Below are 18,198 nucleotides of genomic sequence, written 5' to 3'. Positions count from 1 at the left end.
TTCATATGTTCTCTACATTTCTGCAAGAACAAGTCACTTGTAAATAAATTCTCATTCAGCCTCCAGGATCTCCTACTAGCGTCTTCAGCAAAGAACTCCAGCCAAACAGGACTATGGTCAGACATTGTCCTCAGAAAAATCTTAACGTTCTTAACCGAAGAGGAAAGATCAGTAGTAAACAAAATAAAGTCAATCCTGGAAAAAGATTTATGTCTATCCGAAAAAAAAGTAAAATCTCTGTCTCTCATATTCCTTTCCTGCTATACATCTCTTAATTCCAGATCTTCCTTCAAATCAAAAAAAGCTTTAGGCAATTTTGAATTTAAAAAGTTTTTAGAAGATCCCTTCTTGTCTTCAGATGGCACCAAAACCCCATTCCAGTCCCCCATCATAATAACAGATTTGTAATCCAGTTCAATTAGTCTCTGATGTAAAAATTTTTTAAAAAAATTCCTGTTGTTGATTTGGAGCATATAATCCAATAAGAACTTTCTTTCCTTGTAATGTTAATTCAATACTAACATATCTCCCTTGTTTATCCGATTCAATCAATCTTGCCGAAAAGTCTTTTCTTAAGTAAATAACCACTCCAGCCTTCTTGTCCGGAGCAAAAGATGCAAAATGTGTTCCCAATCGGGAATTAATCAAATATTTTTGATCTTTTAATGCCTCTTGTAAGCAAACAACGTCATTTTTATGTTGTTTCAGATAAAAAAATTCTTTCTTTCTTTTCTGTGGTGAATTTAAACCATTAACATTCCATGTCAGGAACTTCACCATCTCTGGTGACCATGAGCCTTTGGAACATGGCCTGAAGATCAGCTGTTGCTCTCTTAGGACGTGCTCCTCCCACAGGCTCTGAAACAGCCGCATCTTGCGTAGCTGGACCAGTTACAGCCTTTTGTTTTTGCTCTTTTTCCATACGCTTATATGCAGCTCTTGTCATCCTCTGTTCTTTTGGATCTTCCTTTAATGCCAAACTCTGCTCCATGGCCTCCGGCTTCTGCATCTCCTCAAGGGGCAGTGACATTGCCCCTTCACTCAATTGTTTATCATCTTGTCTAGTTTCTGTTCTTTTAATTCAGGGAGATGGTGGTAAACCTGCTTTCAGGATCTTAGTGTAAAAATCTTTTGCTTTTAAGATTGTATCCAATCTGTATCTGGTCCCTGCATAATTTACCACAATTCCAATAGGTATTTCCCATCTGAACTGGATTTATCGCTTCTTAAGCTCATCAGACAAAAAGGCAAAGTCTTTCCTCTTTCTAAGAATTTTTGAAGGTATCTCCTTTAAAATCATAATATCTTGGCCTGCAATCCGAAATTTTTCCCGATAAAAAGCCTGGATAATAGAATTTCTGGTTGATCTCCTGGAAAAATAAATCACTACATCTCTAGGTAGACTTTTTTGCCTAGCAATCCAGGAGTTAACCCTAAATGTCTTATCCATTTCCTTAAGTAGTTCTTCAGGTTCCCATTTCAAAACAGGAGCCACTGCTTGTGCTATTTCCCATTCCAGATTTTCTTTAGGATTCTGAGGCCTCTGATACGCAAAGCAAACTTATATTCTTATATTCTGATATAGTAACCTTGTCTTCTGTTCTGTCAATCTTGGCCTCTGCTCTATCAATCTTCTGTTCAGCATCAATAATTTTATTTTCCAAATTCTCCACATACTCCATAACTGAGTCCACACGAACATCCAGGTGTTCTATATGTGCAGCTAAGCCCCGGAGTGCAAGCACTATATCTTCCCTCATCTGGTTGTTTTGATTCTTTATTTCTTGTTGCAAAACTTGCGTTGACTGCATCACAACTTGCTGAATGTCTGTCAGTGTAAATGCAGGAGGTGGGGGAGAGGGTGGTTGTACTATAGGTTTCATCGAAGTCTGCCCTGCAGCTTGTGGTATAGGTGAGGAGATAACATTCTTAGAAAGCGGGGGCCCTCCCCCACGTCTCGCAGCCATCTCTTAGGTTTCGATTTCCTCTTTCACCCAGCAGAATCAAAGTTCAGGGGAAAAAAGGAAGAAAAGGAAAAAAAGTAACAATTCTCCCAAAGTTCTTAACCTTCAATAAGAAGAAAAGGGAACAGGCTTTCAAATACGCAAAATCCGATACTGGATAAAGTCAGTTGCAAATTGTATCTCTTGCTTTGTAGCAAAATATAACAATTTTCAAACACAGTCACTTCACACAGGAAACATTCCAACGCCATTTTTACTCCATTTCAAACTTGAAACTTGAAGAAGATAATGAAAGTGAGTTAAAGTTGAAATCCAATTTGTAAATTCAGATTTTCCTGCTTTGCTCTGCCTGCTTTCCAAAGGAACAAAATACTCACAGTCCCCTCTAAGCATCAGGTGTAGTTGTCGCGTCTTGTTCCACTCCTTTTGGAGCGAAGACGTCCTGAGAGCGGAGAAAACCTGGGCTCCGAGGGGGGGCTCACCCTGTTATCCCCCAAACTACTTGGGAGAATCGCAGGGGAGCTCTACCTCTACCCAGGCAGGTTCGCCTCTCCCTCTTCTCCCGAGGGAGAAGCTCCGGCGCTGCGGAACAGCTGATTTTCACTGCCTCCGGGCGTTTTGACGCTTGCCAGGATCGGGCGGCTTCAGAACGCTGCCATTCGGTGCGGCAGTGCTACCGGAAGACCATTGGTGAGACATTTTCGATGTTACGAATCATCCTATAGCATAGCAAGTCTATAATTGGCTTGTTATGTAAATTACATGAACATGGACAATAAAACAGCCTTGAAGTAATCACATCAAAACACATGGAAACTAATAACAATGAAATAAGTAGCGTCTGTGCATATGAGCTTCTTTTATACCTTTCCAAGCATCATCCATCTAGCCTAAGCATGCCTAGGCACGTCGAAACAACACAGTTCCACAAATGTTATGCAATATGTGCAGCATGCATGCCTGGACATGCATGAGTTCACAAAGCATCTTATAACACAAGTGAAAATTGGTGATATATATATATACACACACACACACACACACACACATATATATATATAACTATATATATATATACACACACACACACATATATATATATATATATATATACACACACACACACATATACATATATATACGATTTCTATAAAATAATCCATGAGAGGTTAAATTACAAGTTATTTTCATAATTAGCAGCCAAAAATTAACAGATACACTCAAAAGCATTCCGGAAGCAACACTGTAGTTGTTCAGTGTAATTTGAGTCTGGTTATTTGTGTCTCGAAAGGTTTTATTTGATGATCCATTTCTTTGTTTTCTGGCTGTCCACAATATTCTCAGGAATCATTTTTAGCACCAAAGTTCAAAAGCATCATTACTCTGTTTCTTCAAAATTCAGCTTTTACTTCCATAGATTATCACAGAGAATATAATTACTTGCAATATTCTGATATTTGTAGGCATAGATCAGAATAGTATCTGAATCTCTTTTCCAATTTTTTTTTAACTTGGGACGTGCCCAATGAAATCACAAACTAGGTAGAGGCCTGAATTAAGACATAAGTCACTAGTGCTACAGATTGGTAGGCGGTTTTCAAACAGAACAGTGACATGCTAAAAGTGGAAAGCAGCAAAGCCAGAAGAGAAAACTAATATTGTTATTTATAATAGATAGTACATTCACCAGTCAGGATAACACCATTCAGCAATGACTCAAAATATAAATATAAAGAATAGAGATTGGCAAAAGGGACAACAATAATTTCTACTAGCATGAAGATCAACATAATTTCTGTTTGGCCACCAACTTGAGATTCAATAAAAAGCAGAGTTTAATTCACATAACTGTTATATTTACATTTTAACAATTTATTCCATAATGTTAAAGCTCTACATTGCCATTTACTTATCTTTTTCTCAACATACACAGTTCCATTCTTTGAAAGCATTTTCTTTCTCTTTGGCAACTAATCCCAGCATTAATATGTTCACAACTCTTTTTTCTTCTGCATTCCTATGAGATTGTCTTCTTCTGAATCCCAGTATGTCCTTCTGCTCTGGTCCTTGAGTTCAGGATCATTCTTCTTTACGCAGCAGCAATGTTCGGTTCTTTCAAACTGGATTTTCTCTTGTATCAAAAAGTCTGAGGCAATCTGGCTTTGAAAAAATGATCAGCCTAACAGCCGGTGGGAAACTGGCAGAGAGAATGCGTAATGCTTTAGGAGGGAGATTCTAACTCAGGATGCAATCCTTCTACTCTATCAGCTCATAATCAGGTAATTTTTAAATATGAATTTGAATACTCCTCCCTTTGCCTGTTTCCTGTTCCATCTGATATAATCACATAATATCTGTGTTTGCCACACAGATTTCAATATTAAACCGGAATCCCTGATATAAGCAGCCAAAATCTGGAATGATAATAATCCTGACTCATTAGGCCACTAGATGGTACGTTTACTCAGTAGTATGACAGGTCCAGAAGTTAACCCCCTTAATTTCAACCAAACTGCATACACACACTCACTGTTAAATCTTTCCATTATGATAACTGCTTACATATTACCTACTTCCTCCATTTAAAATAAATATTCATTAACTTGCTTCAAAGCATTCCTAAAGAAAGCTTATAACTGAAAAGATAGAAGTTCAACCTTCGTTCTTAAGAAACCTACTATAGTTAGTGAACAATATTACTTAAAGTATTCTGCAGTGTTATGTTGAAACACTGTAGCAAGCTTGTCCTGATTTCAGTTTTATCAAACAGGGGAAAAATAACCATTAAACAATTGAATTAGCCTAAAAATATGCTTGCATATTATTCCCATTTGATCAGATTACTGGAATGTTTGTATCAAGCATTAAACTGCCTCATAAATATTAAGAATTTAATTGTACACTTCTGAAAGGACAGCCCATATAAAATGTGTTTCCTATCACTGTATCATAATACAAATTAAGGGTTGATAAGCCAAGTTACATTTTGACTGATCAACTTTATTAGATCATATATCAATAAATGAATATATAAATAAACGCAGTGGTCTTTAAAATACTAATTCTACATTTCTTTGCAATTTTTTGGGGAAGTTCACCTCACTGAATCCCTAAGCAGCATTATCATGTAAATATGCTTAAGATCAGTAAGATAAGTAACCTTACACACACATACATACAAACACATACAAATGATTTTAATTTAACTTGAGCTAAATTACACTATCTAGATATATTATTTCTGGATACTACAGTATTACACAGAATGCAATACTGCCTTACTCCCTCCTATAACTACTGTACTACGCAAACACTGTAACCCCATAATTACATAAGGTAAGCACTAGGAAGAGGCTGCCCCAAGGAGCAACAGCAAAGGGAAAACATTATACAATATATGCCCCCACATAACAAACCCCTGGAAGAAAGCTCTGTCCCTCACATACCCCACATACACACACACTTGAGACAGTGCCTTGGGCTTTCCAAAGTCTCTTCTCCATCACTAATACTTAGTATCAGGCAGACTACTGCAGCAGTTATGTAAAGGTAATAATGTATTCACATCAAATAAAATCATGCACTTATCATACTCTCATAATGCAAGTTCTCTCTCTACATAACTATTTGCAAGGAGCTTCTTCTAATAACATAAGCCTTCACCTACAACAACTCATTGCACAATAGAAGAGTTCGCTTCACTCTTAGCCAGCCCTTCATGACCTTCATATCTGTTGGACAAAAGCTTTCATCTTATCCAGTTAAAGTAATCCATGTTGTAAAAATGTTTGTAGGTTAGATCACCTGAATGATTTGTGGCAGGGCCAGTAACAGAAAATTGTTATTCGGGCTGGGGAAGGGGAGATGGGCTCTACTTTTTACCAGGACAAAGCAATGAAAGAAAACAAAGATGATTTTAGCAAGGAAAGGGAGACTTCAGTGGACGTGAAGAGTCAACCCCACGAAGAAATGCTTTCAAAGACTCTGAAGAGAGTCAGGCGTGCTGGAAGCGACCACGTACATAACAATATGTTAGAGAAGAAAAGCCCCGGAAGAAGCAAAAACCGAGGCGGAGTTAAGTGACCCACCAGAAAGCTTCGGTGTTTGGGCTTACTGGCCATAATACAGGAAAAAAAGGGAATGGAAAAGAGAAGGATTTCTTGGGGCGAGGAAAGCTAGAGAGGCCAAGGATGGTCTGGGATAGCCTTTCCCAAGCTGGTGGCACGACACATACGTTGAACGACAATTCGCACGGCAAGCGCTTAATACAACGGCGCTCGTCATTCCGCAGATGCAGAGACCCTCAGCAGGGAGAGCCTCGACCCAGGACGTAGCCGGAGAAAACAGAAGTCTGTTAAAGGGAAGAGAGAAGTGGAGGGGACGGCAGGGGCACCTTCACAAGAGGGCTTGTTTAACCCCCTAGAGGGGCACGAAATTAAAAGTGGTAGTTCCCGCCGACCATTGGCCGCTCACTCACAGCTTCAGTTCCTCGTAGGCGGCGGCGGCTGCCGCGGCTACCACCTTGGTTCCCATTTGCTCCTTCGCCAGCCGCGCAGTTAGGCTCGGGCTCTGCCTGTTTCCTATTTAGAATTCCTTCCTTGCTTCCCGGTCGCTCGGGCCTTCGAGACGGCAAACCACTTAGGACAAACTTAACGAGAAAGCATTCCACGGCTTCCCGAAGAGCGACGCAATGACTAGGAAAGCTGGGATTGGTGGAATCTGTCGTTCTAACCACGCCAACCTATACAAGATGAGTGGGCGGGAACCACAATTGTGACGCTAGCTCCGGCTCTAGGCAACGCCGAATGGAAAGCGACCGGGGATTGACCGTCATCCGTTGTAATTTCGATTTATAGAAGCACGGCTGCTCCTAATTGAGGTCTAAAACAGTGTTTTCAACTTTTGCAGCTTGAAGATGTATGGACATCAACTATCAGAATTCCCCAGTAACGTGTTGTCTGGAGAATTCTGTAAGTTTGAGTTTACACATCTTCAAACTGCCATGGTTGAGAAATACTGGTCTAAAACAAAAGGCCATCGAAAGGTTTTGATTGGTTTAACCTACCAAGAATTCCCTATGGCGCCACCCTTAAGAAACCTGTGAATGGAATTTACAATGCCCCGGAATTTAGAATACAGGCGAAAAAGTTCTCTTTTTGGCCAGCGTGGGCCAGTGGCGCAATGGATAACGCGTCTGACTACGGATCAGAAGATTCTAGGTTCGACTCCTGGCTGGCTCGATGCTTCAACTTTTCTTCTTCCTCAAACCTTTAATTCGTTCTTTGTAACTCCTAGACTAGCGGTAGCTTACCTATTTATCTTACTCCGATATTATCTTACTCCGATATTGTCTGTACACCATGCCTGGCAGGGATATTAGTATTTAGTTTTTATACTAAATATTCTGCTGTGTTCCTACATTGTGCTAAACTACACATTATTGGGGCTCAGATGTTTCACAACTGCAGTGCGTCCAATTCAAGGCAGAAAAGAGCAAAGGGGAAGATCATCCAGTTACAATTGGTACAAAATGTAACAACACAAGCAGTGTTTCTTCCCGATATGATTATGCATCACCATTGCTGTAATGGCAACAATTTGGAATGTAAGAACCATGAATCAAGGAAAGCTGGACATGGTCAAACAAGAGAAGACAAGACTGAACATCAACATCTTAGGAATCAGCAAACTAAAATGGACAGGAATGGGTGAATTTAATTCAGATGACCATCAGGTATACTACTGCGGGCAAGAATGCCTCAGAAGAAATGGAGTAGCCTTCATAGTCAATAAAAGAGTAGGAAAAGCAATATTGGGATACAATCCCCAAAATGACAGAATGATCTCAGTTTGAATCGAAGGCAAACCATTCAATATCACAGAAGTCCAAGTCTATGCCCCGACCACCAGTGCTGAAGAGGATGAAATTGATGGGTTCTATGAAGCCCTACAGCACCTTATAGAACTAACACTAAAAAATGATGTCCTTATCATCATGGGGGATTGGAATGCTAAAGTAGGAAGCCAAAAGATAAGCGGAATAACAGGCAAGTTTGGTCTTGGAATACAAAATGAAGCAGGGCACAGGCTGATAGAATTTTGTCAAGAGAATACGATGGTCATAGCAAACACTCTTTTCCAACAACCCAAGAGACGGCTCTACACATGGACATCACTAGACGGTCAACACAGAAATCAGATTGACTATGTGCTCTGCAGCCAAAGATGGAGAAGCTCTATGCAGTCAGTAAAAACAAGACCAGGAGCAGACTGTGTCTCAGACCATGAGCTTCTTGTTGCAAAATTTAGGCTTAAACTGAAGAAAGTAGGGAAAAGCGCTAGGCCACTCAGGTATGAAATAAATCATATCCCTGATGAATATACAGTAGAGGTGACAAATAGATTTATGGAATTAGATCTGATAGACAGAGTGCCTGAAGAACTATGGACGGAGGTTCACAACATTGTACAAGAGGTAGCAACCAAAACCATCCCAAAGGGAAAAAAATGCAAGAAAGCAAAATAGCTGTCTGAGGAAGCTTTGCAAATAGCTGAGGAAAGGAGGGAAGCGAAAGGCAAGGGAGAAAGAGAAAGATACACCCAACTGAATGCAGAAATCCAGAGAATAGCTAGAAGAGATAAGAATGCCTTCTTAAATGAACAGTGCAAAGAAATAGAAGAAAACAATAGAATAGGGAGGACCAGAGATTTCAAGAAAATTGCAGAGATGAAGGAAACATTTCATGCAAAAATGGGCATGATAAAGGACCAAAATGGCAGACACCTAACAGAGGCAAAAGAGATTAAGAAGTGTTGTGTCGGTTTGGGAATCAGAGAGACTCAGACTTCAGGCATGCAAAGACTTTATTAGGAGGAAGCATGGTCCAGAACTGGGGAACAAAGGTTACCTGCCTTATTTTATACCTGACCAGGTGAATGCCTGGCCAATAGGTTTAAACTCAGGTTTCCCGCCTCCTGGGTAGCCAATTCCTTTAAATCTGGCTTTTCTGCTGAACGCTGTTCCTGCATGGAGCTGTCCAGCTCCGCGCCTCCTTATTCAGCTGTCACACATGTATGCTATGCCAGCATACACTACACCCCCATAAGCAAGGACAATACCCTTTTCAAATTTCCAACTCCCCCCCCAGCATAACTGTATACACTTAATTCCCACACAGGCTTCCCCTGCCACCCTCAAGTTCGCACATACTCTGAGAGGTAAGCAGGAGGCCTGTGGGATCGGCTGGAACATCTCAGGTGTTCCCCCCTCTTCGGGCCTGGTGTTGCCTTTTGAGTTGTTTGACTTGGGGTTGTGGTGTGCCCCAGGTGCAGGTGGTGATGTCTCAGGTGAGGGAATGTACCTGTCGTCATGGGACCTGGAGTTATGGGGACTCTCTGGGCTTGTACCAGATGTAGCCCCGTTACTCTGGTCCAGATGTTGGTGGAGTCTGACTTGTTCCAAAACCCAAGGATTGGGAAATGCTTCTCTGTTTACTAAGACTCTTTGGTCCCTCTGAGAAGATTCAGGTCTGGGTAGGGCCTCCTGATTATTGCTGGCTGGCACTTTTCCAGGTGGCCCTTTTTCAGGTGCTCGACACCTGAGCTGGTCAACATGTCTCCTCCATTGGAGGCCCCCCTCCACCTTTACGATGTATGACAACGGGCCTGTTCTCTCAACCACGTCCCCCTGCACCCATGCTTCCCTGGAACTGTAGTTCCTTGCCCAAATGGAGTCCCCTTTTGAAAATTCCCTGGGGGCTTTTGGGTGTTCCACATCTGCTGCAACTCTGTCTGGGTGTAGTCTGTCGAGTAGTTATGAGACGCCTTCCCCAACGAAGTTTGGCTGGGCTTTTTCTGGTAGCAGTGCAGGGTGTGGTGTGTTGGTGCAGTAAAAACTTGGAGAAACATTGTTTCCAGTCCCCTTGGATGATGCGCTTCAATGCATCCTTTGTGGTGCTCACCATGCGTTCAGCCAAGCCATTAGTTGAAGGATGGAAGGGAGCAGAGGTGACGTGTCTAATCCCATTGGTCTTCAGAAATGCCTGGAATTCCAAGGAGGTGAATTGTGGACTGTTATCAGAGACCAATACATCAGGAAGGCCATGAGTGACAAAGAGTCCCATGAGCACTTGGACAGTCCCTGTTGTGGTCATGCTACTCACAGGTACCACCTCCAACCATTTGGAGTGGCTGTCTACCACTACCAAGAATGATTGGTTGTGCAAAGCCCCTGCATAGTCAATGTGTATCTGGGACTGGTGTGTGTGTGTTTCCTCCCACTTGTGGACTGGGGTGTGCAGCTGTGGTGGCCGAGATCTTTGGCAGGTGTAGCAACCAGCTACTTGTTCCTCAATGTCCTTGTCAAGGCCTGGCCACCACAGATAACTTCTTGCCAATGCCTTCATCCGTACCACCCCGGGGTGACCCTCATGTAGTGAGTGAATGACCCTCTCTCAATGTTTGTGGTATGATGACCCGGCATCCCCACAATAGGCAGCCCTTGTGTGAGGACAACTTGTGCCTCCTGGTGAAGAATGCCATGAATTCAGGCCCTGGGGATTTGTCTTGCCACCCCGTGTTCACCCATGTCTGTACCCTACTCAAAATCTTGTCTGTAGGTGTTTCAGCTGCAATGTCCCTGGCACTGAGAGGACATTCTGGCAGATCTTGAATGGCCAATATTTGGGCTGCAGGTGCTGGATCTGGTTCAGCATTGTTTAAAGGAAGTCTGCTTAGGCCATCAGCATAGCCCATTTCCTTGCCTTGTGCACTAATTTACATGAGTAAGCCGAAAGGAAAATGGACCACCGGAGCATTCTGGGTGACATAATCTGTGGGGTCTGCTTGTCTACCTAGTAAGGGTTTATGATCTGTAAAAATAGTCATGGAATTTCTTTACTCCAGCAACTATTGCCAGGGCTTCCTTATCTATCTGTGCATAGTTCCGCTCAGCCGCTGACAATGTCCTGGAATAATATGCAATAGGGACTTGTCTGCCATCATCCTCTAGGTGGCTCAACACAGCCCCCACTCCGTAAGGGGATGCATAACAAGCAATGCAAATTGGTTTGTTTTCTATAAAATGGGTAATTGTGGCATTGCTTGCCAAAAGATTTTTTAGAGACTGGAAACTGGTGTCATGTGTCTTGGTCCAGTTCCATGTGGAGTGCTTGTCCAATAATCTGTGCAAGGGTTCAGCAATAGATGCCTTGTGGGGTAAAAAAGCGTGATAAAATTTAAGTAACCCCAGGAAGGCTTGCAGCTCCGCCTTGTTTTTGGCTGTGGGAGCTTCTTTGATTGCTTGCACCTTGAATGCTGCAGGATGAACCCCCTGAGCATCAATTCTAAACCCCAAAAATTCTGTTTCTGGCACCCCAATGCTGCACTTATCTCTTTTAAGCTTAAGGCCAGCAGCACGAAATCTTCCCAAAACAGCCTGCAGTTGTTCTGCCAAAATCTCCTGTGTCCCCTGCAATGAGAACATCATCAAAGTACGGGCAGACTCCCGGTATACCCTTTAACGTTCATTCCATTACTTCCTGGAAGATGCCTGGAGCTACGCTAACTCTGAACTGCATCCGGTCTACCTGGAACGCCCCTTGGGGTGACTATTGTTTGTGTAGTGGCGGTCTCTGGGTTGATTGGGAGTTGCAGATAAGCCTGAGCGAGATTCAGTTTGGCGAACATCGCGCCTCCCTGGAGTGATGCAAGGATGCTGCTGACTGTGGGCACTGGGTACGCGTGTGAGTTTAACGCTTTATTGATTGTGTATTTATAATCAGCGCAGATTCTTATATCACCATTTGACTTGAGTGGGGTAACGATGGGGGTTTCCCACTCAGCTCCCTTGACCGGGTGCAGCACCCCCTGCGCAACTAGCTTGTCGAGTTCCCGCTCGATTTTGTGTTTTAATGCGAACGGTACCCTCCGGGGCTTGATTTTGATGGGCTGTATGTTGGGGTTCAATTTGAATGCAATTGGTGGTCCTGTGTATTTCCCCAGCATTTCATCGAACACGTCTGCAAATGCCTTGCACACGAATTCGATGCTGAGCGTCTGAGTCTGGTGAATTCCAATAATGCAAATTCCCAGCGCTTGGAACCAGTTTAACCCTAACAGGCTAGTCCTCTGTCCCTTGACCACTAGGATGTCCAAGGGCCCCTGGAACTGTCTGTACCACACAGAGAAAGTAGCCTCCCCCTGGACTTGTATTGGGGTATTCTGAAAATCGGTAAGGGTGATGCTAGATGGCCTCAAGGGAACCCGCTGGCCGCTCCTGTTGCAGATTAACTTATAGATCTCGTGCAAAATGACAGAGATGGCAGAGCCAGAGTCCAGCTCCATTTTACAGGGAACCCCTTCGAGCTGCACATCTAGCTTGATTTTGGGGGTGAGCAATTGATGAGCCCCCGTGTTACAAACGGCCCATCTGCTCTCGGTGTAGCTGATAGACACGATGCGTTTCGGAGCCCCAGTACCTGATGGCAGGTGAACTTCAGCATTTACCTTGTGCAGAGTGTCTTGGCTCCGGCTCCAGCAAACGGACGCAATGTGTCCCGTCTTGCCACATGCTCGGCATTTGGCTGTTCTGAATTTGCAGGTGGATCGGTGATGACTCCCACCGAAACCCGGCACATTTTTGTTTAGCCATGCAGCACTTGCATCCAGAGCATTTCTTGTCCTGGCTGTTGGCTGCGGTTGGCCATTGACCCCTCGGGCTATCACGCTGCCCCGACGGATGGGTTGCTCTGCGATGTAGCGCATCCACCTCTGCCGCAAGTCCGTCCTTGCTGCTTTCTCTGGCCCCGTGCATCTGATGAATGGTGCTTCCCTGGCTGCTATGGCTGGATTCACTCAGCTCTGGTTTCTCCGCTAACTCCCAGGCCAGTACCTCCTCCTGTACTTCCTTGAGGGTCAGTCCTGGTTTGGCAAACAATTTCTGCCTCAATTTTCAGTCCCTGAGACTGAAAATGATTCGGTCTCGCAGCCTCTTTTCTAAGTTCTTCAAATTACAAAGGTGAGCCGCCTGCTGAACTGCGGCCATGAACGCCGATACCGATTCACCTGGCAGCTGGTCTCTCTTCACAGACTGGTATCTCCACGCCAGTTCAGACATGTGTGGGTTGAAGTGCTGATTCAGCTTGTCGATGAGATCGTCGTACTTCACCTCGCCAATGGCCGTGGGTGAACACAGACCCACAGCCAGCTTGTAAATGTCCTTTCCGCATGTACTGAGCAGGGCAGCAACTTTCATTCTGTCTTTCGTAATGCGGTTCACCTTTAAATAAAATTCCAGCTGCCCCATGAATGCTTACCATTCCTCTGGTTGGGCGCTATTGAAAACGGGAGTCTGACCAACCTGAGCCATTGCGTCTCATCCAATTGTTCCTGCTCCGACTTCAGACGGGTTCAGATGGGTTCCCGGCGGATGCTACCTCTGTGGGCTGTCCTACAGCCCCTCGAAGCAGAATCCCATCCTCGTCACCAATTGTTAAGTCGGGTTCACGGATTGATGAAATACAGACGTCAGGTGTGCAAGAGCCTTTATTAGGAGATAGCGTGGTCCGAACTGGGGAACAAAGGTTACCTGCCTTATTTTATGCCTGGCCAATAGGTTTAAACTCAGGTTTCCCGCCAGCTGTCTAGATTTGCCATGGCTTTCCTCCCCAGGAGCAAGCGTCTTTTAATTTCTTGGCTACAGTCCCCATCTGCAGTGATCTTGGAGCCCAGGAAAATAAAATCTGTCACTACCTCCATTTCTTCCCCATCTAATTGCCAGGAATTGAGAGGGCCGGATGCCATGATCTTGGTTTTCTTAATGTTAAGTTTCAACCCAAATTTTGCACTCTCCTTCTTCACTTGCAACAAGAGGCTCTTTAGTTCTTCTTCACTTTCTGCCATTAGAGTGGTATCATCTGCATATCTTAGGTTATTGATATTTTTTCCGGCAATCTTAATTCCAACTTTTGATTCATCTGCCTTTCTCATGATGTGCTCTGCATATAGGTTAAATAGGCAGGGCGACAGTATACAGCCTTGCCGGACTCCTTTCCCAATTTTGAACCAATCAGCGGTTCCGTGTCCAGTTCTCACTGTTGCTTCTTGGCCCACATATAGGTTTCTCAAGAGACAAATAAGATGGTCTGGCACACCCATCTCTTTAAGAACTTGCCACAGTTTGTTATGATCCACACAATCAAAGGCTTTAGGATAGTCAATGAAGCAGAAGTAGATATTTTTCTGAAACTCTCTAGCTTTCTCCATGATCCAGCATATGTTGGCAATTTGATCTCTAGTTTCTCTGCCTCTTCGAAATCCTGCCTGTAATTCTGGTAATTCTAGATCCACATACTGCTGGAGTCTAGCTTGTAGGATTTTAAACATAACTTTACTAGCATGAGAAATGAGTGCAATGGTGCAATAGTTTGAACATTCTTTGGCACTGCCTTTCTTTGGAATTGGAATGTAAACTGATCTTTTCCAGTCCTGTGGCCACTGTTGAGTTTTCCAAATTTGCTGGCAAATTGAGTGTAGCACTTTTACTGCATCGTCTTTTAACATTTTGAATAGCTCAGCTGGAATACTGTCACCTCCACTAGCTTTGTTGTTGCTCAGCTTTTCTAAGGCCCACTTCACTTCACATTCTAGGATGTCTGGCTCAAGGACAGTGACCACCTATCAAATCTAATTCCTTAAATCTATTTGTCACCTCTACTGTATATTCAACAGGGATATGATTTAATTCATACCTGAGTGGCCTAGTGCTTTTCCCTACTTTCTTCAGTTTAAGCCTAATCTTTGCAATGAGAAGCTCATGGTCTGAACCACAGTCAGGTCCTGGTCTTGTTTTTACTGACAGTATAGAGCTTCTCCATCTTTGGCTGCAAAGCATATAGTCAATCTGATTTCTGTGTTGACCGTCTGGTGATGTCCATGTGTAGACCTGTCTCTTGGGTTGTTGGAAAAGTGTGTTTGCTATCACCATCGTATTCTCTTGACAAAATTCTATCAGCCTGTGCCCTGCTTCATTTTGTACTCCAAGGCCAAACTTGCCTGTTATTCCAGTTATCTTTTGGCTTCCTACTTTAGCATTCCAACCCCCATGATGATAAGGACATCATCATTTTTTGGTGTTAGTTCTATAAGGTGCTGTAGGGCTTCATAGAACCAGTCAATTTCATCCTCTTCAGCCCTGGTGGTTGGGGCATAGACTTGGACTACTGTGATATTGAATGGTTTGCCTTGGATTCAAACTGAGATCATTCTGTCATTTTGAGGATTGTATCCCAGTATTGCTTTTTCTACTCTTTTATTGACTATGAAGGCTACTCCATTTCTTCTGAGGGATTCTTGCCCGCAGTAGTATACCTGATGGTCATCTGAATTAAATTCACCCATTCCTGTCCATTTTAGTTCGCTGATACCTAAGATGTTGATGTTCAGTCTTATCATCTCTTGTTTGACCATGTCCAGCTTTCCTTGATTCATGGATCTTACATTCCAGGTTCCTATGGAGAATTTTTTTTTACAGCATTGGACTTTCCTTTCACCACCAGACACATCCACAGCTGAGCGTCCTTTCGGCTTTGGCCCAGTCGCTTCATTCTTTCTGGTGCTACTAGTACTAGCCCTCTGCTCTTCCCCAGTAGCATATTGGACGCCTTCCGACCTGAGGGGCTCATCTTCCAGCGTCATATCGTTTTGCCTTTTGGTACTGTCCATAGGGTTTTTATGGCAAAAATACTGGAGTGGGTTGCCATTTCCTTCTCCAGTGGATCACATTTTGTCAGAACTCTCTGCTATGACCTTTCCGTCTTGGATGGCCCTGCACGGCATAGCTCATAGCTTCATTGAATTACGCAAGCCCCTTCGCCATGACAAGGCAGTAATCCATGAAGGGGACCAGGTATTTAGTAAGCTGAAAATGCTGTTGATTAAAATGATAAAATACTATATATATTTATATTTATATATTTATTAAGCTTATATACTGCCCTTCTCCCGTAGGACCCAGGGCGGTTCACAAGGCAATTAAAACAACATTACAATACAAAAATTAATAGCAATTAAAATAGATTAAATTTTCCTTAATTAAAATCTAAAACCCCTATAACTCTGATTAAAAACCCAATTACAATAAGTTAAAAAATTAAAAAATCCTCAGTCCTGGCCGGAAAGCTCAAAGAGCCAGGTCTTCAGGTCCCGGCGGAACGAACGAAAATCAGGGGCAGTCCTAAGCTCTACGGGTAACTGGGAAGGCCCTCCCCCTGGGTGTTGCCCGCCGGCAATCCTTTGCCGGCGGCACCCTGACAAGGCCCTCCCTGTGGGAGCGCACAGGACGAAGGGAACTTGATGCCGGCAGCAGGTGTTCCCTCAGATATCCCGGACCCAAGCCATTTAGGGCTTTATAGGTCATCACCAGCACCTTGAATCTCACCCGGAGGGCAACCGGAAGCCAATGCAGCTCGCGGAGCAGAGGTGTTATATGGGAGTATCGGGAAGCCCTCATCACAACTTGCGCGGCTGCATTCTGCACCAGTTGAAGCCTCCGAGTGGTCCTCAAGGGCAGCCCCATGTAGAGAGTGTTGCAGTAGTTTAACCGGGAGGTCACGAGCGCATGAGTGACTGTGCGCAAGGCATCTCGGTCCAGATAGGGCCGCAACTGGCGCACCAGGCAAACCTAACAATATAACATAACATAACATAACATAACATAACATAACATAACATAACATAACAATGTTATAACATAACAATGGCAATAGCAATTATGGAATTCCTTCCCAGGAAAAAATAGGATTGGATATTATACAAGCAAATTTAGAAATTATTGTTATAAATTAAATTTCCCTGGTAGCAAGCTAATTAATTAATCCAGTCTCTTATCCAATTATCCTAAATAGGTAATTTCTGTTCCACATCAAATCAACTTACAATGTCTTATCACTTTCATCTTAAGCAAAAAAAAACACTTAGGCTTAATCAGGGGGAAAAAGGGGATGATATTTTAAGTGTGGCTTTGGGGTACATCAATGTGATCAGAGATACATCCCTTGGCATCTGTAAACTCCTTGCCTCAACTTATTTTTTTTACAAGTCAAACAATTATTTTAATTAAAAAGGAAATGGGAAAGTGGCATGATGAGCAGCAAAGCACCAGCCTTTGGCATCTTTATTTCCAAGAAGGGCTCTAGAACTTAAATAGGCCCTATGATTATTTTTTAATGAAATACAAATAATGAATTACTATAGCTTAGTATGATACTATGTCTATCTGCCCAGAAAGTGAAAGAAGATAATGACTGATCTACAGAAGTGGGAAATGGAATAGGTGGCAAGTAGAGAAAGAATAAATTACTTTGCAGGTGTTTCTAAGATAAATGTTTTTTCTAAAATTTCATTCATGTCAAATGTATCAACAAATTTATTTATCAGGTTGACTGATTGTTCAGCTACAGGCTCCATCATCATGAAAAATATATAATTTTTGAAAGATCGCTCCTCAATGAATGGATCTAATATTCTGCCAAGTCATGGTGGCTTATTAAAAAACCATGACTGTTTGGATTTCCACAACATCATGCTTTTTTTGTCATAGAAAGCACCAGAATGATGTTCCGGCACCATTTTTCAATAGATGGCATAACATGTTACATCTCTACAAATAAACCATAATATTATTTAACACCTTTCAAATCAGGTTATAATTAATTATATATTTAGGCTGAATGGAAGCAGAGCAAAGTGCCTTGAATTCAATATTTAGGAGAACAGTTGAGAAATTGATTCCAAATGTTTCCAACTTCTAGGGAGTAATGGCAGTGGCTTTGATTTAAAGGGGAGCTGGTGAAGGAGCTAGCTCCCTAAATTCCTCTCTAGAAAAGACTTGAGATTCCCCAGGTGGTTCCTTATAGATGCTTCCCATGATGGGACACTAAAGTAGCAGTCTCCAGCAGGTTGTAGAACTCCAGCGGGAGTCGGAAGAGACAGCTTTACCCAATCTGCAGCCAGAGCTTTCATAAAGACGTTGAATTTACCCACCCCCCTCTTTAATCACTTTTATTAGAAATGGCTTATGAACTGCTTTATGGGCAGTTGTTGCATTGTTTGCAGCAAACAATGTTTAATGCAAGTTTTTTTTTAAAAAAAAACTCTTTTATTTGGAAATAACAGCAAAAAGGTGAATAGATTGTTGATTTTGGAAAGATTTTAAATGGAATAAAGGGCCAGATTG

General features: G+C 42.8%; 1 protein-coding gene across 1 annotated transcript in view; it reads right to left on the bottom strand.

The window, feature by feature from the left end:
• The window catches only part of SACM1L (SAC1 like phosphatidylinositide phosphatase), a 50,356-nt gene extending 43,686 nt beyond the window's left edge, over window positions 1-6,670 (bottom strand). Inside the window, exon 1 of the mRNA XM_083376679.1 lies at window positions 6,442-6,670. Within this exon, the coding sequence (XP_083232805.1) occupies window positions 6,442-6,497 (56 nt within the window). The 5' untranslated portion in view covers window positions 6,498-6,670. The remainder of the gene's footprint in view (window positions 1-6,441) is intronic.
• Between the last annotated feature and the right edge of the window lie 11,528 nt (window positions 6,671-18,198).

This window comes from Vipera ursinii (genome assembly GCF_947247035.1).
Source record: "Vipera ursinii genome assembly, chromosome: Z".
NCBI classification, from domain to species: domain Eukaryota; kingdom Metazoa; phylum Chordata; class Lepidosauria; order Squamata; family Viperidae; genus Vipera; species Vipera ursinii.
The sequence above is the reverse complement of the archived record's forward strand: the minus strand, read 5'-3'. Positions and strand labels throughout refer to the sequence as shown.